A 22,865-nucleotide genomic window follows, 5' to 3' on the forward strand; every position below is an offset into this window, starting at 1 on the left:
TTCCGTGCAGTCCGTACAGTGATCGAAACTTTTACCTCGTTTAGACCGGTGCGCACTGGAACAAATAGGCGCCCGCGGAATCACGTAACTTCCGGTTAGTGCAACCTTCACGACAACAGTCACGTGATTGGATACGTTGACAACAAACCACAAAAGGGCACGTGTTACAGCTTACTTCCGGTAGTCTCGCCCTCACCTGTCAACGAAAAGGGTCATAACGACAATTCTAGCAAAGTCAGAACCCATCGGACGTCGAACCTAGATGTAGAACTCAAAAAACGATAACGCTATCAACGGAGACATTTCCACATCCCACCGAACTTCACTAATTCGCTTAAAACACCACTGCGGCTGTATAAGCGGTGTAGTTAACAACGGTGTCGGCGAGGGGTGATGTCGGATTTATTTTAGTGTAAGTTTAACGCACTTTTTAGTCAGTGAGCGATTCATGCAAATACATATTACCTCTTAAAAAGTAATACTATTACAAACGAAGGAAGGAAATGTTTCGGTAAATTATCAAGGGGACAATCGACATCCTTTCTTGCCGCCATTAGTTTTTGTCGTTCGACTGAATTAGACTCGAAAACGGCGCCCTCAGCTTGCAGTCTTCAATCAAGTCCGACAGCAAGTTGTATTTTCTAGTTTCCTTCGCCATGGGCCGAAAGAAGAAGAAGCAAATGAAACCGTGGTGTTGGTATCCTACTTGAGGCCTCCTACTCGAGGTAGAGTTGCTATCGGGAAGATGAGGTGTTTGGGAAAGAGCAGACGTTGTTGGGAAGTTTGATGTTAGAGAGTATCGAGTCGTTGGTTTTCGGGGTTTTTGGGGTTCTGCAATTTGTGAGAAACGTGTGGGACAGCGATGGTAACTAAGGTAAGGGGTTGTTTTGAGGGGTTAAATTGGGGAGGAGGCAAGGAGGAGTCGATATGGGGGAAGTTGGGAAGTGAGGGGGCTTAAGGAAATGGAGGAGGAAAAGTGTGGGAGTTTGGGGTTCAATGATGTGTGGGAGTTGGGTTCAATGATGTGTGGGAGTTTGGGGTTCAATGATGTGTGGGAGTTTGGGGTTCAATGATGTGTGGGAGTTTGGGGTTCAATGATGTGTGGGAGTTTGGGGTTCAATGATGTGTGGGAGTTTGGGGTTCAATGATGTGTGGGAGTTTGGGGTTCAATGATGTGTGGGAGTTTGGGGTTCAATGATGTGTGGGGTTCAATGACGTGTGGGAGTTTGGGGTTCAATGACGTGTGGGAGTTTGGGGTTCAATGACGTGTGGGAGTTTGGGGTTCAATGATGTGTGGGAGTTTGGGGTTCAATGATGTGTGGGAGTTTGGGGTTCAATGATGTGTGGGAGTTTGGGGTTCAATGATGTGTGGGAGTTTGGGGTTCAATGATGTGTGGGAGTGTGGGGTTCAATGATGTGTGGGACGACGCTGCTGAAGAAGAAGAAGTGGGGGATTGATGGAAATGACAGTTAAGAACAATGTGAGGTTGTAGAGGGTGAAGGGTAGACGTCTTGTGGGTAATGTGACTGTGTACAGATGAAAAATGTTAACTGTGAACATTGCAAAGTGTTGCTGGGACTACCTTGACCACCACGACAGGTACTGTAATAGGGAGTTTGATGATGAGAAGATATTGATCCAGCACCAAAAGGCAAAGCACTTTAAGTGTCATATTTGCCACAAGAAACTATACACTGGACCAGGCCTTGCCATCCATTGTATGCAGGTAATCCCATCAATTACTGATTGTACCATACATGCACTTATGGCATATAATATAGCATTCTATTCCAGCTGATTGACACTTTGTTTTCTTCCAATCCATTACTGAATATGGAGAGCCAATCGCAGCTCGTGCTTTGTCCATGGATGTGCCTCTCTTTAGGTGCACAAGGAAACCTTACCAGGTGTTCCCAATTCGATTCCGGGAAGGTTGGACATAGAGTTAGAAATTTATGGAATGGAAGGAATTCCAGAAAAAGACCTTGAGGAAAGAAGGCGGATGATGGAGCATAAGACCCAAGGTTTGTCGTTTTCCTTCATGTCGTTGATGTTCGTATGACATGCTGTTGTGTAGTCTTCCATGGCGGAGTACGAAGTCCCCATGTTGTGTATGCTTTAAATGCTTAAATTGACGTTTCACAAAATGCCTCCTTTGTAAATTTTCATTAGAATCGCAGAGGAGGAAATTGAAGAACGAGGAATCGTCTGACAGCGGTGACGATAGTTCTCAGCCGGACACGAGCGTACCTCCGGTTGTGTCCATGCCATCCACAGTCGCACCGGTTGTTGGTTTGCTGCATCCTGTTGTGCCTGCGGTGCACGGATCTATGCTTGGTCAGTGTTTTTTTTTTCTTCTGTTATTTACAGCAAAAAGTCGTTGACCACAGTTTAAACTAGATGGTATTCATCGAATACTTACCCTGCACAGTCAACTTGGTATGAGCCAACTCTTCTGTTTTTGAACGTTTCTTTTTTTTTTTATCCAATTTGGCTGCCAGACCACGTGAGTGATGACATCATAAATTTATATTCTCTAAATAATTGTTGCATAGATTATGGTCATTAAATTTCAAAATGATCAGACTAAGTGTTGTCTCTATCGAATTATGATGTCATAATTATGGAACCAATGGCGTCATCGTTAACATATCTTATTCCCCATGGGGAGTCGGTGACAATGAGCCAGGTGGCAATTTTTTCCATGGAGTAGTTTCAGAGAGATAGAGGTGTGAAGTTTTTCCAAGATGGCACCTGCACCACGTGACATATGACGACATAATAATCATTAAAATATTCTACAGGAGGAGGCCCTTCTATGGTGAAAATTTCATGTCGATCGGACCAAGAATTACAGAGAAAAAAAAATTCATACTGATCAGATCAAGCATTCATTGTACTTGTTGAATTATGACGTCATAATTAAAGTACAGATGACATCGTCATTAACGTGTCTTATTCCCCAAGCGGAGTACTTGACAATGAGCTATGTTTCAGTTTTTTTTCCATGGAGTGGTTTCAGAGATATAGAGGTGCAACCTTTTTCCGATGTTTCCAAGATGGCGCCTGTACCACGTGACCTATGACGTCATAATTATCATTTTAAAAATCCCACAGGAGCCGTTCATATTATGATAATTTTGTGCCAATCGGACTAACAGTTGCAGAGGAATTTTTTTTTTTTTTCATACTGATCAGATCAAGTGTTGTACTTGTTGGATTATGACGTCATAATTAAGGCACCGATGGCATCATCATCAACATATCTTATTCCCCATGGTGAGTACTTGACAGTGAGTCATGTTTCCATTTTTTCCATTGAGTGGTTTGGGAGATATCGAGGTGTAACGTTTTTCCAAGATGGCGCCTGTACCACGTGACATATGACGTCATAATATTCACTAAAATATTCTACAGGAGGAGGCCCTCCTATGGTGAAAATTTCATGTCAATCGGACCAACGGTTGCCGAGAAAATGATTTTTTTAAATGCAGATTTTTTTTTTTTAGTTATTGTGTGCAACTTTGGTTGTTTCTCGGTGTTTATCTTTCATAAATTGATCGTCTGTTTGCCGTGTCGCGAGCAAGGCCTTGTACAGTGTGCACTGTACAACCTTGAGGCTTTGTTTTTCTCTCAGTGGTCCGTCGTTTGTGATCCAATAACTTTCGTTCTCTGTATTCCCAGTCTTTTCACCCATAGCCTACTTCCTTGTGTAAATCTCAACTCAAAAAAAAAAAAAAAAAAACATTTCCTTCTCTGTTCTCATTCGTTTATTCATTCTTATTCGTTCGTTCGTTCTTCGACCACGTGTTTCTCCCCCATTTCCCCAGATAGTTTTCACTCATTAACCTTCAATGTTTACACTTTCCCCTCAAGTTATGTATTCCGTCATATTTTATAACACCTTTTTCTTCTTCTTCTTTAAAAGGCTGCTTTCGACTTGCTCACCAAATCAATTCATCCCAAAAAAAATATCCATCTCCTATAGTGCCTTTGTTCTACATTCCCTAAACTCTCCTGCACTCCATCCTCCATCCAGCGTCCTTAAACGTATTTTTAACTCGAAGGTCACAAGAAACTCATTTTGCAATAAATGTTCGTTTCCCATAAATCGTACACTTTCAAAAATCCAATCTCACCCCTCCCCTCCAAATCTTCCCCATAACCCCTCCCCTCCAAATCTTCCCCATCACCCCTCCCCTCCAAATCTTCCCCATCACCCATCCCTTTCAAATCTCCCCCCTTGCCCCCTCCCTCCTAAACTACCCCCTCACCCCTCCCCGCCAAGACGCCCCCTCGCCCCTCCCCTCCTAGAATCCTGCCTCACCCCTCCCCTCCAAATCTCCCCCATATCCCATCCCTTTCAAATCCCTCCCCTTGTCCCTTCCCTCCCAAACTCCCCCCTCACCCCTCCCCTTCAAATCTCCCCACCCTCATTGCTTCTCAATTTCCCCCCGCTCACTCCCCCTCCTCAAAGCGTCCTCCCCGCTTCTTCCCCCTTCAAACTCTCACCTCCATCTCCCCCAACCTTCTGCCTCGCTCTTCCCCCTCCTCAAATAACACCTCATTGTGGCTCACCCAATCACCATCAAACCTTTTGTCCGCCCCATCCTTCCCTTTCTCCGAGCTATTCTGAAATCTCTGACACACCTTCAACAGCTCTCCCTACCTCTTCCACCTCTTCCACATCTTACCCTACCCCTCCTCCCCCCTGTTCTGTATCTGATGCTCCCCCTTCCTCTTCATTAACGGTATGGACCTCAAACATCCGGGGCCTTCGTTCAAACTTAACCGATCTCTCCATACAGGTTGCTTCTGTCAAACCAGACGTGATCTGCTTAACAGAAACTTTCCTCCTTTATGATGTCTCTGATTCCATAGTATCTCTCCCGGGCTACTCCCTCCTCCGGTATGATAGACCTGAGCCTCGTCCTGGAGGCGGGGTTGCTATCTTTATCAAAAACTCTCTTCCTCACTCGCCCTGCACTGCACTCTCTCCACCTCACCCCCAGGAATACCTCTGGCTACGGCTTCCCCTTCGCTCCCACCTCTTGTTCATATGTGTGTTGTACCGTCCACCAAACAGTGATGACTCCATCTACATCTCGCTGTCTGATGATATGGACCAACTTCTATCTACTCATCCCAACTCTCTCTTCCTCATATGTGGTGATTTCAACTGTCATCATGCCAGTTGGCTGGGTGTGGGCACCTCTCTCACCAGCCATGGCTCCTCAGCAAAGGACTTCTGCGACTCACTGGGACTGACACAATCTGTCAATTTCCCGACCCGGATCTCAGTCAACGGAACATCTTCTCTTCTGGACTTGGTTATGACTAACTTCCCTGAAAATGTCTGCTGCTCTTCTTCTGCTCCGATCGGAACATCTGATCATGTCCTTGTTAAAGTGGACATCTCTCTGACCATCCTCAGGGAGCCTGCTCAGCGTCGACGAGTCTGGCATTTCACTCAGGCCAACTGGCACGGTCTTCAAGCAGCCATCAATCATCTGGACTGGTCTCCCATCTCTACCACCTCTGACATCAACTCATCCTGGGAATTCTTCCAAAGTAAATTGCTCTCTCTCATGCACAGATTTATCCCATCTCGTCTTCAGTTGTCATACCCTTCCTCCCGTCCATGGTACACGGAATCTTGTGGTGAGGCTGTTGCCCAGAAACAACTTGCCTTCGTCTCCTGGAAAGCAAATCCAACGGAAGGAAATCTCATTTCCTTTCACAAAGCCCGAAACAAGTGTGTGTCCACCCTCAGGAGAGCCAGGAAACAATATCTCTCCGTTCTCAAGACCGAACTCTCTTATCTGTCTCCCTCTTCCAAATCCTGGTGGCGTCTGGTCAAATCCGTTTCTGGTGTTTGTTCCCCCTCCATCCCCTCCCTTACCTCAAACGGCTACACAGCTGACTCCGCACGTGAAAAAGCTGAATGCCTCAACTCTGTGTTTGCCTCTAAATCTTGTGTCCCAAACCCATCCCTCTCTGTACCCACCATACCCAGTCGTACCCTGCTGCTCCTGGACTCCGTGTCCTTTCCTCCTGACAAGGTGGAAAAGTTTCTGTCAACCCTCGACTCTGATTCTGCAACTGGACCCGACGGCATCAGCCCACGGGTCCTAAAATCCTGCTCTGCTGCTCTATCTCGCCCTCTCTCTGTTCTCTTCACCCTCTCTTTTGCTCAAGGTCAACTGCCATCTGCTTGGAAATCAGCCAACATCACCGCTTTGCACAAAAAAGGTGCAAAAACAGATCCTAGCAACTACAGACCAATCAGCCTTCTCCCAATTATCAGCAAAGTCATGGAATCCATCATTGCTTCTGATATGAAATCTTTCCTCTTCTCCAATGGCTTGATCTCTGATCATCAATTTGGTTTCAGACCAGGTCACTCTACTCTGGACATGCTGCTTCTGCTGTCTCAACAATGGATGGAGGTCCTCAATGCCAAACAGGAAATTAGAGCTGTCTCCCTCGACATATCACGTGCCTTCGACACGGTCTGGCACCCCGCTCTGCTCACCAAACTCTCCTCCTTTGGTATCCATGGAAATCTCCACGCATGGCTGGCGGACTTCCTCTCTAGTCGTCGTCAACGTGTGGCCCTGAATGGGTTTCTCTCATCTCCTCTTCCTGTTCAGGCTGGAGTTCCCCAAGGCAGTGTTCTGGGTCCCGTGCTTTTTCTGGTCTTCATCAATGATCTCTCTGACTCTCTCGAAAATCCTCTCTATCTCTTTGCTGATGACTCCACTCTCTGCCGCTCCATTCCTCTTCCCTCAGATCGGCAGTCTGCTGCCTCCTCACTCTCTGAAGACCTGGACAAAATCACAGACTGGTCAAACAAGTGGAACATGTCTTTCAATCCTGACAAATCTCACACTCTTACTATGTCTCTCCGAAAAGATCGACTGGACAACCCTCCCATCTACTTTCTCAACAATCCTCTCCAAGAAGTTCTGTCGCTCAAGATTTTGGGTCTCACTATCTGCCATGATCTTTCTTGGGAAAACCACATTTCCAAGCTGGCCTCCAAAGCCAGTCGCCGACTGGGCATCCTCCGTCGTGCGAAGTCCTTCCTCGGCACACCTGAGCTCCTCACCACATACAAGGCTTTCATCCGCAGCTCAATGGAATACTGTTCTCCCCTATGGGCCGGTGCTCCTGCCTCACACCTAGCTCGGCTTCACGCTGTTGAAACCAAAGCTTTCAGAATTATTGGAATCTCCCGCGATGAAGCTATCTCTGAGGGCCTTTCACTCACTCACCGCAGGCAGGTAGGTGGTCTTTCTGTCTTCTACCGACTCCTCTCCGGCCTTGCACCCCCAGCTCTCTCTGTGCTCTGTCCCCCAAATATTCCTACAGGTCGCACAAGATCTGCCAGCAACCCTCTGATGGTTAAACTGCCGAAATCTCGGCTCTCCGCTCACCTTCACTCTTTCATTCCTCTTTTCTCCCGCCTCTGGAACAAACTCCCTCACTCCCTTCAATCCCACTCCTCCCTCCAGGTCTTTAAAACAGCTGTTCACCACCATCTCTTATCTTCCCCCATCCAAAACCTTGATCTTTTCTACCCCCGCTAATTCACCCCAGATCCACCTTGTTTGAAATTCCAACTTCTTTCCTGGAAGTCCTGGCAGTGTCCATATGTTTTATACCCCTCCCACTGCCCCCTTCCCACGCCCCCCCCCCCCAAAGCCCTCGCCCTCTCTCAGATCTCTCGATGTCTCCATGTCTCTCGGTCCCTGCTCTCAAATGTTGTGTTTGTGTCCTTCCCCCTCTCTCCCCATCTTGTCTACCGCTCCCTATGTTATATGTTTTATGTGTCGGTTTGTCTTTCTGTGTGATTAATGTTCGCTCTTTCACGAGCCTCGATATTGTATACAAAAAAAAAAAAAAAAAAAAAAGACACGGCACACACTTTACTTTGCTGAAATGTAGACACGTACGTACGCAACTGAATGCTTAACCCTGATTTTCGCTTCGCGAGCGCAGGGTAACCAGAAGGGAATTCGGTAGGTAGAGCACATACCTCCACCAGGCTGAACGGTTTACACTTTGTATCACAATGATCGGCCGCATCTGCAACCAGACCATTTGTCCTCCGAACACACCAAAATCTAATCGGCTTGTTATTGTCACCTACCCAACCTGTCCACCAAATTTCGTCCAAATCTGTCCAACTTTTTGAAATGTCCTACAGACAGAGATGAAAACACAAGAGGTAACAGAGTTGACTTCAGTGGCAGAGGTAACAAGGTTGTCTTCAATAGTAATTTAATTTTGATTCAAGTTGTTATTTATTTAGCTTCACCTGTTCCCGAAGATGTGTAGTGCGAGTTTGCATGCGTGTTGTGTGTTTGTTGTATGTACGCAGATGTACTCTGCTGTATGTAGATCTACTGTAATCTATGCATCCTGTTGTGGCTCTGCATTAAATGCTAAGTCTTGTTACCCCACACACGCAAAGCAAAAATCAGTGTTAAGTAATTTGTTCACTCTGTCTATCTGTCTACAGATATCAGTCTATGATAGAGAAACAACTTAATTTGAATTGAATGCGGTATTTTCAACCCTGTGGTTTAACAGTGATTTGTCTCTGAATTCTTCCGATCGCACATGTGCATGGAATGAATGAATATGAATGATCGTTTTAAGGCCATTTTTCCCTGCTAGAGCGGGGGTTAGCCTTGTGGACCCCATGACAATCATGGTTCCCTGTTTGAGGCAATGTTTTTTTATGGCCGGATGCCCTTCCTGACGCCAACCCTTGGTCGCCTCTTACGATGCGCAGGGATACGGTGTACCTATTCTAAATCGGGGCACACACCGTGATCATTCATCCCAGCAAGCTGGTACTCAATTTGCCGACCTCGGAAGGATGACAGGCTGAGTCAACTCCCCTGGCGTTAATTCAGAGATCGACCGGGATTCGAACCCAGGATCTTAGGATCCCAAGCCGGCACCCTGACCGCTAAGCCAACACCAGGCATAGGAGCGAGATAATTCGTTTATTCTGACTGTCCGGCAGTCGAACAAAATCATTCCAAACAGGAAATTTACTGATTTTAAGGATGTCATAAAGGACGCAAACAACAGGCACAAATAACTAATGTAATGTGTTATTTTATTTCAATTTAATTTGATCCTTGATCACTGTAGAACACAAATTGGCTTTTTGCCACTTTCAAAACCCTTCTGTTTAGCAGTAATTGGACAAAATATTATGGCATTTTGCATCATTGTGACAAATCAAATTTGCCGCTCTCAGACCCCGCCCATATCCTTGTTTCTCAGGACTGCAGAGTAAGGCGTTCCATGAACTCTGTCGTATAATATTGTTGCGGTTCTGTGAACTGGTACGGAAGGTAATTACACCCAACATACAGGTCCCTCAGCATAGTTATTTCCATAATATAAGGTTGGAGTAGTTCCTTTCCCTTGTGCAGTGGGTTAGAATGTGATACAATGTGTTGGTGAGGGTCAGAGGTTCCCCCTGCTCCCCTTTTCTCCCCATTTCCAAGGGGAAAATTGTTATGTATGTGCATCGTGTTTTAGTTTAATAGTTCTGTGGTGCGTGTGTGAGTGGTCGCCATAGTGTGCCAAAAGGCGTTTGAATCGCGGGCCGATTCCCAATTGCCACTCGTCCTCCCCATTCCTAGATCTTCCTTTTAGATACATGATAAGGACACAACGCTTTGCTTTTAGTAAACACATTTTTAGTTGCGCTTTATTTTGGTTTCATTATAATTTTCACATTGTTTATATGATATTAAGACATTATACATGCCGTTTATTGCTCCACGACCCAAAAACACCACAACCCGCTAAACACGATGTCGCCTCAACCACACACAAACTATCTACCTTCCTCCTCTATCATCACCTCATCTACGTACACCACGGATGCGCACCGCAGCTTGGAAGCGTGGGAAAGGTAGCACTGAGAGCAACCGCAATCGTCCCCATTCTCCGTACACCATATACCTTCGAAGAAGCAGGCGCTAATTGTCCAATAGCGTCCTGTGGATATATAATTGTTCCGTTCACCCCCTTCAAGTAATTAAGTGCTCCCAGGATTTTCCCCCACGCCTGTGAATGTAATGAGATGTTGGCTCATGTTAATCAAGGAGCTCCGTCACGTGCCGCGGTTTGGAGACCAACTGGCCAAAATTTGATGCAGAGGTCTGGTGAGGCAGGGCTAAGTGGAGGTACGCCAATAAGCATCCAGGATTTAAACAAGACCTCACTGTGATCCGATATTTGGCCCCTGCCCCGCCAAGGGATTATCAACACGCCACGGGCGAGAGCTCAGCACGTTTGTTTCGGCTCTGGTCCTGCGCATTGGTTTTGGCTTTGGCCCTGTGCTTGCTTTGTGGGGCTTCATTGTGCATCAAGAGAGAACAAACGGTGAGTGGTGGTGCTCACGTTGGCAAGTCGAATTGGGAGCCAAGCCTTGGGGCGGACGGAGCGAGTGCATTGATTAGTGCCAGACCAAGCCACGCTTGCACAAATCTTTTACTTTCACACAGTAGGTTATTTATCTCATGCGTTCTTTTCTCAGATATTTGCATTTTATTGTTCTCCCTTGAACGCAGACTCACCATCAATAAAGAGGACATCAACAATTGGTGGCATTGCCACAGCCCAACTCCTCCTGAGTGACAACTACTGATAACGCACCTTTGCAGTTTCTCTTGCACCATCCGCATTCCATGTACCACACCACACTCTCTAGTCACCCACTCTAGACACCCTCAGTATTTCTTCTCTCGACCCTTCCCTTTTAGCTTTTGGCTCGCGGAAGCACGACTGCTTTCACCCAGTGTGCAAGAGGTCATGACCCTCATTCTTTTCTCCTCTTTCTGTTCTATCTCCTTCCGTGGATGGTCTGATCGGGTACCCATGTTGTGTATAGCGGGTAGATAAGGCATAGGATTAAGACAAAGGATTTTGTCCATTTTTCCTTACTGTATAGTGTATACAATGCCTATCATCGAAAGTCTACACACCTCCTTTTTAAATCTTCACCTTTTGTTGCCTTATAGCCTGGAATTAAATTACGTTAAATCAGGCTTTTTCCACCTTTATTTACACATCGTAACCCACAACCTCCAAGTGAAAAACCAATTATACAATTTTCAGAAATTAATTTAAAAAAGAAAACTAGAATATCTTGGTTGGGTAAGTGTTCACCCCCCTGAGTTAATACTTGGTGGAAGCACCTTTAACAGCAACTACAGCTGCGAGTCTGTTGGAATAGGTCTTTACCAACTTTGCACACCTTAAAAAAAAAAAACCACCTTTAGAGGCCATTTTTCCCCGCAAAGCAGGGGTTGGCCTTTTTCGGGAACCGTGGTTGTTGTTGTTTTTTTGGTCCCCTTTTTGAAGCAATGTTTTACGGCCGGATGCCCTTCCTGACGCCAACCCTTTTTGCCGCCTTTAACGACAAACAGGGAATTACCAGCAAGCTGGTACTCAATTAGCCGACCTCGGAAGGATGACAGGCTGAGTCAACCCCCCTGGCGTTAGATTCAGCGATCGACCGGGATTCGAACACCAGGATCCTAGGATCCTAAGCTGGCACCCTGGCCGCTAGCCCAACACCAGGGCTAGCCCAACACTCACCTTGATTGGGCAATATTTGATCATTCTTCTGTACAAAACTGTTCAAGCTCAGTCAAGTTGCGTGGGGAGCGTTGATGGACAGCAAACTTCGTCATGCCACAGATTTTCGATTGGATTTAGGTCGGGGCTCTGACTGGGACATTCAAGGACATTTATCTTTCCATTTATCTTAGCCATTCCAGTGTAGCTTCGGCTGTGTGTTTTGGGTCGTTGTCATGATGAAAGGTGAACTTCCGTCCCAATTTCAGCTTTTTTGCAGAGGGCATCAGGTTTTCCTCTTGGATTTTTCTGTATTTTGCTCCATCTATTTTTCCCTTCTAAGAAGTGCCCCAGTCCTTGCTGATGAGAAACATCCCCATAACATGATGCTGCCACCACCATGTTTCACAGTAGGAATGGTGTTTCTTTGGTGATGTGCTGTGTTGGGTTTGCGCCAAACGTAACTTTTAGCATTTCGGCCAAAACGTTCCATCTTGGTTTCGTCAGACCACAAAACTATTTGCCACGTGGCTTCAGAATGTCCGGAGTGATTTTTTGCACACCTCAAACAGGACTCGAGGTGGCCTTTTTTTGCCTAACGGCTTCCTTCTAGCCACCGTACTGTACAGACCAGACTTGTGGAGTGCTTGGGATATTGTTGTCACATGCACACAGTGACCTGTCTTTGCCATAAAGACCTGTAGCTCTTTCAAAGTTGCCATTGGCCTCTTTGTGGCCTCTCTGATCAGTCTCCTCCTTGCTTGGTCATCCAGTTTAGAGGGACGGCCTGATCTAGGCAGGGTCTTGGTGGCACCATACACCTTCCATTTCTTAATGATTGTCTTGACTGTGCTCTAAGGGATATTCAAGGCCTTTGAGATATTTTTGTACTTATCCCCTGATCTGTGCCTTTCCACAACTTTATCCCGGAGGTCTTTTGAAAGCTCCTTGGTGCTCATGGTTGTCTTTGCTGTGAAATGCATGACCCAGCAGAGGAAACCTACAGGAACAGCTGATTTTATTTTGAAATAATCAGAATCACTGCAATTTAACACAGGTGGAGGCAGATGAACTTGGTGTGTGATTTTGAAGGCGATTGGTTATACCTGAGCTAATTTACAATTACTATTATAGGGGGGGGGGGGGGGGGGACACTTATCCAACTAAGATATTCTAGCTTTGTATTTTTAATTAATTTTCTGAAATTTGTAGAATTTGTTTTTAACTTGGAAATTGTGGGTTACGATGTGGAAAATGTATGATTTAATACATTTTAGTTCTGCGCTATAAGGCAACAAAAGGTGAAAATTTTGAAAGGGGGTGTAGACTTTCTATCGGCACTGTATATCGCGGCACTCTTCATTGCTTGCGACCATTATTATTTTGTTCTTGCAGAGGGCATTTGAGCAGAGGGCACAGCCATTTGACACCTTAGTCCTCCTGTCAAAATTGCTACATTTTTACTGCGTTTCCCCTTTTTGAGGATTGCTTGCTTGTGCATTAAAGTGCTGCATAGCACCACATCTTCCCATCTTACATTGTTCTGTAAATAATAAATTCCTCCTTGTTGAACTTAATTTTCAATCTTTCCATGTTCGTCATTTCCATATTGATCCCGCACTGTTTGCACATTAGGTTAGACTGGGAGGTTATAATTCCCCAATTGATTGGCTCATTCAGTCCGGCATGCATCAGCCCTAATTAAAATCCAATTAAGGTAACATTGGTGTATAGCCGAGGGCACGTCCCCCGATTGTAAAGGCATGTGGCACAGGTAAACGGTGGTCAGATGGAGGACACTGGGACCATGTAAGTCGACCAATTGGCGCTCGCAGTTGCCTAGCAACTCACCGTGGTTGGAAGTTGTTTGCGATCGGTGGCCTCAGGCATGGTAAATTGGAGGGAACCGAGGATTTCCCCTCGTAGTAGACCCGAAATCCGTGGCTGTAACAATATCTGCATTTTGTTGAAAGATTGCCTTTTTTCCTTACACCCAGTGGGCTTAAAAAATGTACTTTCAATATGGAAAAGGAAAATTGTCCTAAATCTATAGAAAAATTGTCAATAATTACGTGGATTGTATATATGATTTGCACGAGCATTCTTTCTTTGGTTGCTTGTGTACATGAGGACTTCACTTGTTTAATACCTCTTGTTTGGACTTATCTCTATATGCAGAGTAGAGGGTGAGGGATGGGGACAGGTAGAATAGAAAAGGAAGTACAGTATGGGAAAAAAGAGGGGTGTCGATGAGTTTGAAAAGTTAGGAAGGTGGAAGGAAAGATCTCCATAAGACATTATCATGGGGTAAGACACAAAATTGGCAATTTGATGTCACCTTGATTTTCATCAATTTATATTTCACAGCATTGCCTTGTTCGCCTGAATGGGGGAAGAAATGAATAGTTTCTATTATTATTATTTTTTAATACAAGTTGATGATTGTTCAAAAGGCTACTGAGTAATAATGCTTCTAAGCAGCAAAGTCAAGATTTGTCTTGATTTTGTTTTGTTTGTATTTTAACTAGTACACCCGCTCCCTATGGGAGTGTAGGGAAGGCTCTTGTTATTATCCTCTTTTGGGTATATAGATTACAGTAGATCTAGGCTCGGTTCTGTTGGTTTGTGTTGGACGCGATAAGCATATAATGCCTCAAGGACGTCGGGTTTCCTCCCTTTCAGTTTCATGTTAAACGGCTGTAGCGACTGTTTAAAAAGGTAATCATGCGTGTTTGTGATTTATAATATTTTTTCTTCTGGGAGGGGTGCCCCCACGAAACGCCTCGATAAAGCTATTTATAGACATTAGCACGGAATTTGTCCAAGGAGGAAAACCCCCATGGGGGGAATAAACCCCATTTTAACATGAAATGTTATTAGTATTAATATTAACTAGGGCATGCCCGTACTATATATATGCCCGTACTATATATCTATCTAAAATTATATCCCCCCCCTCTATTTACATGAAATGGTTTGGTCCATTCGCAACGCCAAAGCGAACGGCGAACGGCTTGCGAGTACAGTGACAATCCCCCCCCTCTATTTACATGAATGGTTTGGTCCATTCGCAACGACCACAGAACCCCCCCCTCTATTTACATGAAATGGTTCGGTCCAAAGCGAACGGCTTCCGGAGTTTGGTAAAGAAATCGCCATCGCGTACACAAACGCGCAGGAAAGCGAATGAATCGCAAATTCGTTTTTATTAGTTTTAAAACATCGTTTAACGCCAACATAGCGCCAACATAGTTTGCAAACGTGAAATAAATGAATACGCTCTCAAATGTGCCATCCGAGGCAGAGTGTGTCCGCCACGTTCGGCACACGCGCTAGTTCGCTGCTCTCTGATTGGTTGAAGCGTTTTTTGGACATCGCTCGGTAAGTAATTGTCCGATTAATATGAAACCTTGAAAAGGCACATCCTCGGGTCCCCAGCAATATACCTGGCAAGTTTCAAGTATATCGGACCCGTGGTTGTCGAGAAACAGCGGTCACAGACAAACAAACACACAGACAGACACACACACACACAGAGATTACTGGAATTATAGATAGATATTGTTTTGTAATACCATTAATATTATGCCATTATCATTTGTGTTGTTATTACTTTTGTTATTAAAAGCAGCCTTGGAAAAATGCCACGATTGGCTATCGTAACACAGATATTGCCCAAGATGGAAAAACCCCTTTGGGAAAGGGGGCAAATTAAGTTGCTATAACGTCCATGGTGTGGGCCTTAGTCCTCCTGTCAAGTTTGGTTGAAATAGGATAAGTAACGACAAAATGTATTGCGGTCAGACAGACAGACAGACAGACATCAAATTGCATGTTTTCGCAAGATTGAATATCTGCTGATGAACTACTTGTCTCTGCTGTTTAGGTGTGCCCCGCATGATACCTGGCATGCCACCCATGATGACGGGGCTACCACCAGGCATGGGTCTGCATCCCGGGTGAGCAGCCCACATATTTGCTCTTGCTGTGATAAATGCTATTCCTGCTTTTTGTCTTTGAAGAATCTGAGAACATGTGCCCAGCAAATCGGCATTCTTCTTAATAATTGTTCTTCTTTTACTAGTTTGATGCAAGTGGGAATGCATCCGTCTTTGCGTCCAATGATGTCCGGTAAGAAAGCAGGATTACAAATCCTCTCTTTTAAAGTTTTGATTTGTTAAATTTAACAACAAATACATTTTTCCCTTCATTTATGATCGACAGTTGCTTTGTAGCTTTAATATTTTTCATTTGACACATTGGTTTCAGCTTGTATGAGATCTAGAAATGTCGAGACAAGAATTCTCCCTTAGTTTTGTAGAAATATGTCTTTGTCAGGTCCCTTAGAAATATCATTGTTATGTTTGTTTGTGTTTTTTAATCACTTAACCTGTATACTAATGCCCTTGCAATGAATGTCATGGTAGAGTATTCTTTTCCTTATGATGATTACTCTCTAATTTATATGTCCAAGCTCCTTCACAGGTCTGTTATTGTGAAGAATGATACAAATAACTTTGCTAATTGGTGGCTTTAATTTTGGGGATTATGGTATTTTAATATGATGTGGGAGATGTGTGCTCCTCTTTCAGTACCATACAGGTACTGAAAGTATAGTATATACTGTACTATATATATACTGTACTGAAAGTACAGTATACTTTACCAAAGGTTGTTCTGCATAGAGACTGCTGCAGCAGGTTTAAACACCCATGAGAGTTCAGCCTAAATTATAAGCATGCTGGTAATTCCAGCTGCTGCACCAAGTGAACAAGAGACGGGCTTTGGACTCCTTCAGAAAGATCACTTTTACACGACAAAGCGTGTGCACTGTGTTTTAGTATGAAAGGTTTGTGTTCTCACTATAACAGTCCTGCACAGCCATCAATCAACCTGTGTTGATCATCAATAACTAACGAACTTTTAATCCTGGGTCCTATCGATCTTTTTGAACATTTTTCATGGAACCATTTTTTGTTGTTGTTCTTGTTCCTCCCTCCCCTCTCCCCCTCTTTCTGCTTGTTTTCATTCACTTCGAACACTTGCACGGCTTGATGTCCACCGCTCAGGTAGATAGATATTAGTCCTCCATAAATATCTGATAGCCCTAAACGAACTTCATACCCAGACTTCCCACCTTATTAAATGCAACAAGCATTCAAAGGGAGTAAATATTATGGAAAACATCAAACACCACTGTTGTTCAAGTCACCCATTCAAGCAGGTGTGAAGTCACATGGTCAAATGGCATTTTTAATTTTCTGGATGTGGCAAAGCGATTCCTCTTTTGAACTATGGTTTTTTTGGTGAAATAGACCTGGATGGACATGAGCAGACACTCATTGCTACAAAAAAACAAAATCGTTTTTTTTGTGGAACGTTTGCATGAAGCGGATCCCTATCAGCTTACTAGATATTGAGATTCCAGAAACAATTTTTATGTTGATATATATATATATATATATATATATATATATATATATATATATATATATATATATATATATATATACACACACATACACACACATATATACACACACACACACACACACACGCACACACACACACACACACACACACCTGTGAGAAATAGCAGAAACTCCACAATATGAGTAGGGTGCTTCATTTGCATAAAATATATAACCAGAATAAATATAAGAGTTACGAATGTAGCTTCAGGTTGATCTAGTCCGAATAATGATCGACCTGAAGCTACGTTCATAACTTGTATTGTTTTGTCTGGATAGATGTTATTTATGGAGCATACGTTTGCATATGACGCCTGAGATATGATTGAATATCTGAAATATATATGTATTTTATAAAAAATTTATATATATATATATATATATATATATATATATATATATATATATATATGTGTGTGTGTACTTTACTGAGTGCATGGTTGGTCCTCATGTCTAGCATGTAATCCAAGGCCTGTCAATACTCTCATTCTTTCATCGACATCAGTGATGTTGCATCGCATTACTTCATTTTTGTATATAAATACAAAAAATTGTAAATTTATGATTATGAATCAAATTGGATGCTATTTTCTGTAGCACTCTACCCTTCTTAAACCTTTTGTTATGTAGGATGGTACAGCAATTCTTTGTAATTGGAATGTAAAGTGTAATCCAGTGTTTGTGCAATTTGCGGGTTGTAATTTTGAATGTTTGCGAGTTGGAAGTGGATTTGCGTGGGGGGCTTGAATTTGCACGACAGTGCTAACTATCTATGACGTGCCAATGTCCTTCGGAGCACAGCCATCGGGTTGGGAGCTTGAAGAATGGCAGTGAATAGCGGTGGGGAATGTGAGAGGACTGTGGCAGGGCAGTCTTGTCAGTTTTGTTTGTCATCAATGACGAATCCAAATGGTACTGACTAGTGTCGTGTTCATGACGATCTAAGCTGAAAGCTCACACGATGAATGTAGTCCTAGGTCCAAGCAGGCTGCCGTAAGAGCCTTGTTTGCTTGTAGTTTGCACGAGTCTCAGCGCTTATCCCCTTGTTTGATTTGCTGCAATTGAAGACGACAACACTAACATTTGCCAGCAGGTACGTCAGTGCCAATGCAATTTTCATTTGGTTTGCATTCGTGAGGTCTCAGACATCGTGAACGGATAAACAAAATGCTCTGAATCCATGTCAATGATGCTCTTTCATCATGTAGAATAGTATTGTACCAGAGAACAGTGTATCACTGGATGACATCACAGGAAACACACTCGATCCCCTGCCCATCTATTTTGTGAGGTACATCTATGCTCAAATTGAATTTGTAGTGTACGAGAATATATAATGTCGAGGGTCTCGACAAATTACTGTTCCAAATTCAAATCGTAACTAGAGTAAAGTCTATGGCGTGCAGTCACAAATTCCCATGCTTCCCACCTAAAGCAAAGTTGAAAGAATCAAAAAGTTCCACCAGTGGTGACACAATATCAAATTTTAAGTTAATACTTTTTTTTGTTTTGTCATTGCATATTTTTGTCTGTCTGTCACTCTATCTCCTCCTAAACAGTTGTGCAGAAATTCACCGCAGTTATGATCGCCACATGGCACGAAGGTGCAAGAGCAGTATCATTTTAAGCCCTGCCCCCTGGGGTGGGGTCAAAATGTCAAATACCAAAAATTGCAATTATGGGCATGTTTTTAAACATTAAAAAAAAAAATGAAACTTTGTATATGTAGTCAACATTGGGGGATGAATTAAATATGTAACAATTTTATTCCTTGTCTGACGAAGTTGCCAGATGCATTATGTTTTCGGAATGTCCATCTGTCCGTGATAGGTTTTTGTTACCATGATAACTTAAGAACAACTTAAAGGATCTTTATTTTTGTTTTTTTGTTTGTTTATGTTGAAGGCTCCAGTCACAGACTATATAGTCCTCATCGAGGCCAGGCCTTAAATAAAAGAGCTGCATTGATAGAAAAGTGAAGAAAGAGAGAATGGTCTCAGAGTTTTTGTGGAAGTAAAAAATCTGCTTTTTGAAAAGGGGAAGATCATAAGTGTTTGGGAATACATGAGAAGGTAAAGGGTTCCAGAGTTTGGCAGTGTTGGGAAGAAACAAACATCATAAAGGCCCACCCTTGAGTTGCCAATGGCCACACAATAATCATGCGATGTAGTTGCTTGTCGAATATTCCGTGGTCTCGTGGATGGCAGAGGTACACAAACGGCAAGTTCTTTGGAGCAGAAATTGAAGTAATATCTGTAGAAAAGAGAAAGAGTCAACTTTGCGACGTAATTCGAGTGGGTCGAGGTTTGAGGTCAGATTGGGAGAGGTGATAAGTCGGATTGTTTTGGATTCAATTCTGTCTAGTAAGTATGTGGAGCTAGAACCTCCCCAGACTCGATATGAGTAGGCTATTTTTTTATGATGCAAAAATGAACTAATTCGATTTTAGCATCAAGATGTCAAAGGGCAGAGGGCATGGCAAGTAAAAATGTTACCTCGATAACTTGATAGGATTTTGACTGTCTATCGATTGATTCATTTGTAACTGAAAGGTCAAGGGTCAGATATCTCATTAAAACTCGGGATTTGAAACCAAACTAAGTACATGTACTATGATGCATATGTACAGATTTAGATATTGAGGTCAATTGTTCTTGAGGTTTTAGGTCAAAGTTAGAGTAGAGCAAAGACCTAATGTGGGCGGAGACATATCAGTCGACGTCGCGACGTCAAATTATGTGTGATTTTGATTTGACCCTTGTTCACGGTGTGGGGGGAGAGGAGAGGAGGGGAGTGTGGGGCCTTCGTGTCACAGGGGTCAAAACGAGGAAAACATTTTTTAACTCTAAATTTGATATTGGGTCATTCCTGGTGGAACTTTTTGCCATCTTTCAATTTTCCTTTCGGTGGGAATCGTGGGAATTTGCAATGGCGCGCACCATCGACTTCGCTCTCGTTGATTTTGAACCAGTTTTGACAGCACTTCCTTTACACAGTCCATTTGTTCTTGAAGGAAATTTTATGCTGTGTCAAAATTTACATTAACATGACACCAATAGTATTAAGTAAAGGACAACACAACTGCTGAAGAGTTAACACTTAGTCAGAACTAGGTTTTGCACACTAGGTTTTACCCACTACCTTATTGCCCCTTTATTTTCTCACGACTCCTTCCTCATCGTTGTTTCCAATTTTTAAAAAGTAAACAGATGAATGTCGCATTTCATTGTGAAATCTCGATCGGTATCTGGCATCTATTTTGAATGTTGGTCCATCTCAGTAGGAATGCCAATGAGCAGACCTCATCCTGGGATGCCTGGGATGCTTGGGATGCCTGCAATGTCTCATCATCCGAGTCTTCCTGGCCAGGGAGTAGTTTCCCATCGTCCACCATCCTCTGTGCTGCAGCCCCTCACGAAACCGCTCTTCCCCAGTGCTGCACAGGTAAGTAATTGGATTGCTGTTCTGAAGAAATGACGTGCTGTGCTGAAATTGCAATTGAATTTGTCTTTCTGGGTGGTGACCCCATTCTTTCCATGATAATGCTCAAAGACAGACCTTGTTATCCAGTATTAGATGTGGAATGTTGGTTTGAATGCTGTTAAATGTGGAGGTGTGTTGTTTGCTTCGGAAATGAAAAGTTTGTGTTTGTGATGCTTTTAGGTTTTGGTGGCGTCTCATTTGTATCAGCCTGCCCATCTACTATGAGTAAAACCTTTGCTTTCCTTGGTTGGCACATAGTTGTTTTTTTTGCCTTGCAGAGATGTTGCTCTTACTACCTCCATGTCCAACATTTATGCCCATTTTATTTTGTCACTCCCAGGCCCAACAGGTGTCTTCAGGGCCTGTCGGTGCTGACTTCAAACCTCTGAGTAATGCTGCCACTTCACCCAGGGATTCTCCAAAGCCACCCATTGCAACTTTTGTACAGGGACCTGGGCCTCAGGTCTCAACTGTAGGTAGTCCTCCTGGCGGGCTTCCTCTGTCATCCAGTAAGCCTGCGCCGCTGCTCGCTTCCAGTGCCACCAGTAAGTTAATCCACCCGGACGAGGACATCTCGCTGGTAAGTTAGAATGCTGTACCTCCTTGCCGCGAACAACTCGTGACTATATGCTTCTTTCCACTATGTTTCTGGTAACCCTGCAAAGCCTGTTTTTAGTCACAAAAATTGTCCATTATGTTTTTGGTTTATGGTCGACTAAATTATGTGGTAACCAAATAATTAATTTATTACTAAATTACATGGTAACCAAATATTTTGTCTTGAGTATTAATTACAAAGGGCAACTCTTTTTGTTCATCATGATGTTTCAGGCTTTGCAGAGCCCAGGTATGGATGAAGAATATTTGTTTGAACCTGAGTGCAAGGTCGTGATGTATATATTTTTTTGCCATCATATACGTTGACTTAATTTAACTTTTTGAGCAGTTAATCAAGCAACAAAACACTTTGTGCACTGGCTTTAAATAAAGCAGGCAAGTCTTTCCCTTCCTCTGCATGACCCCTGCTACAAAACTGATGCTTATACACTACAGTCAGCAATTCTGCAGTCCCTTGGTTTTGCTCACCCTTGCAGGAAGAGAAGCGGGCTCAGTTGCCTAAGTATCAACCGCGTCCGGCGGTGCCACCACGAAACTCTATGCCACTGATGCCAGGGCAGCCTGGCATGGTGCACCCACATGCGCCACATCCTCAAGGTACGTTTTCGTCGTCCAAGCCAAGTACAGCTTCCCTGCGTGCCAGGCTATACTCACTTCGCAGGTTTGCTCAAGGTTTGTCGACGTATGAACATAGTCTTTGGCAGAAGTGAGGACGGGTTAAATGGGAAAGGAAATTCAGGGAATGATTTTGGCAAAGACGTCCTGCATGTTGATTATTGTGACTGTTGCGTAGTCCTATATGTGTGTATGTGTGTATGTATGTATGTATATATATATATATATGTATATGTATATATATATGTATATGTATATATATATGTATATATATATATATATATATATATATATATATATATATATATATATATATAAAAGCATGGCTCAGATAGTGGGTGCACCCATTGTTATATTAAGGGCAAAATATGTTGTTCAAGGGAATATAAAATGCAACCTATTATGTTAATGTAAGTGTATTTAAGTATCTAAATCTAGAATTTCAGACCTGCAGCATGTTCGGTTAAAAAATTATTAGCGAAGACATACAACACACTCTATTCAGGCTTATCTTGATATGCACATAACTCGGTGTCCACTTTAATCGGTTATTTGCAGTGTGTGTGTGTTGTTGTTTTTTTAATGTAATATGAAGCTCAATCTTGATCACTATGGGCATCATGCTCAACAAATATTTCAGCAAATTTGCTTCAGTCACAAAATTTGGGGCAAATGAAATTTGGACACCGTTATGTGCATATCACCAGCATGGGCCAACACCACACAATCAATATGCAAACTTAGAAAGAAAAAAAAAGTGTTCAGCAAAATGAGTGTAAAATTGTTAGAAAGACATAGGAGAATACACACACATTTGGAAGTATTTTAATGGACCCTAAAAAGTCAATATATTTCCAGAAACATGAAAAGATGTGTCGAGGACGTGCACATAACTCGGACACCAAACTTGATGTTGTAATGTTACACTTTAACCCAATTGAAATTCTTTGGCTAATATGACCAATTTCAACATCACCATGAGCTAGATATTAATAACAGTACCTTATCCTCACATATGGTGTTGAAACAACTCTACCAAACAACTTTACCAAGTTGCAGTC

General features: G+C 43.2%; 1 protein-coding gene across 2 annotated transcripts in view; it reads left to right on the top strand.

Moving 5' to 3' along the window:
* The first annotated feature begins 505 nt into the window (after positions 1-505).
* The window catches only part of ZNF207 (zinc finger protein 207), a 25,877-nt gene continuing 3,517 nt past the window's right edge, over positions 506-22,865 (top strand). The window contains exons 1-9 of one of the 2 annotated variants that reach the window (XM_068110560.2): positions 506-697; positions 1,601-1,727; positions 1,887-2,025; positions 2,174-2,338; positions 15,504-15,576; positions 15,702-15,748; positions 20,372-20,532; positions 20,912-21,151; positions 21,666-21,786. In XM_068110560.2, the coding sequence (XP_067966661.1) occupies positions 657-697; positions 1,601-1,727; positions 1,887-2,025; positions 2,174-2,338; positions 15,504-15,576; positions 15,702-15,748; positions 20,372-20,532; positions 20,912-21,151; positions 21,666-21,786 (1,114 nt within the window). In that variant the 5' untranslated portion in view covers positions 506-656. Of the gene's footprint in view, positions 698-1,600; positions 1,728-1,886; positions 2,026-2,173; positions 2,339-15,503; positions 15,577-15,701; positions 15,749-20,368; positions 20,533-20,911; positions 21,152-21,665; positions 21,787-22,865 lie in introns of both variants that reach the window. The other variant, XM_068110559.2, reaches the window with a different exon arrangement.

This window comes from Myxine glutinosa, chromosome 3 (assembly GCF_964187855.1).
Source record: "Myxine glutinosa chromosome 3, kmMyxGlut1.1, whole genome shotgun sequence".
NCBI classification, from domain to species: domain Eukaryota; kingdom Metazoa; phylum Chordata; class Myxini; order Myxiniformes; family Myxinidae; genus Myxine; species Myxine glutinosa.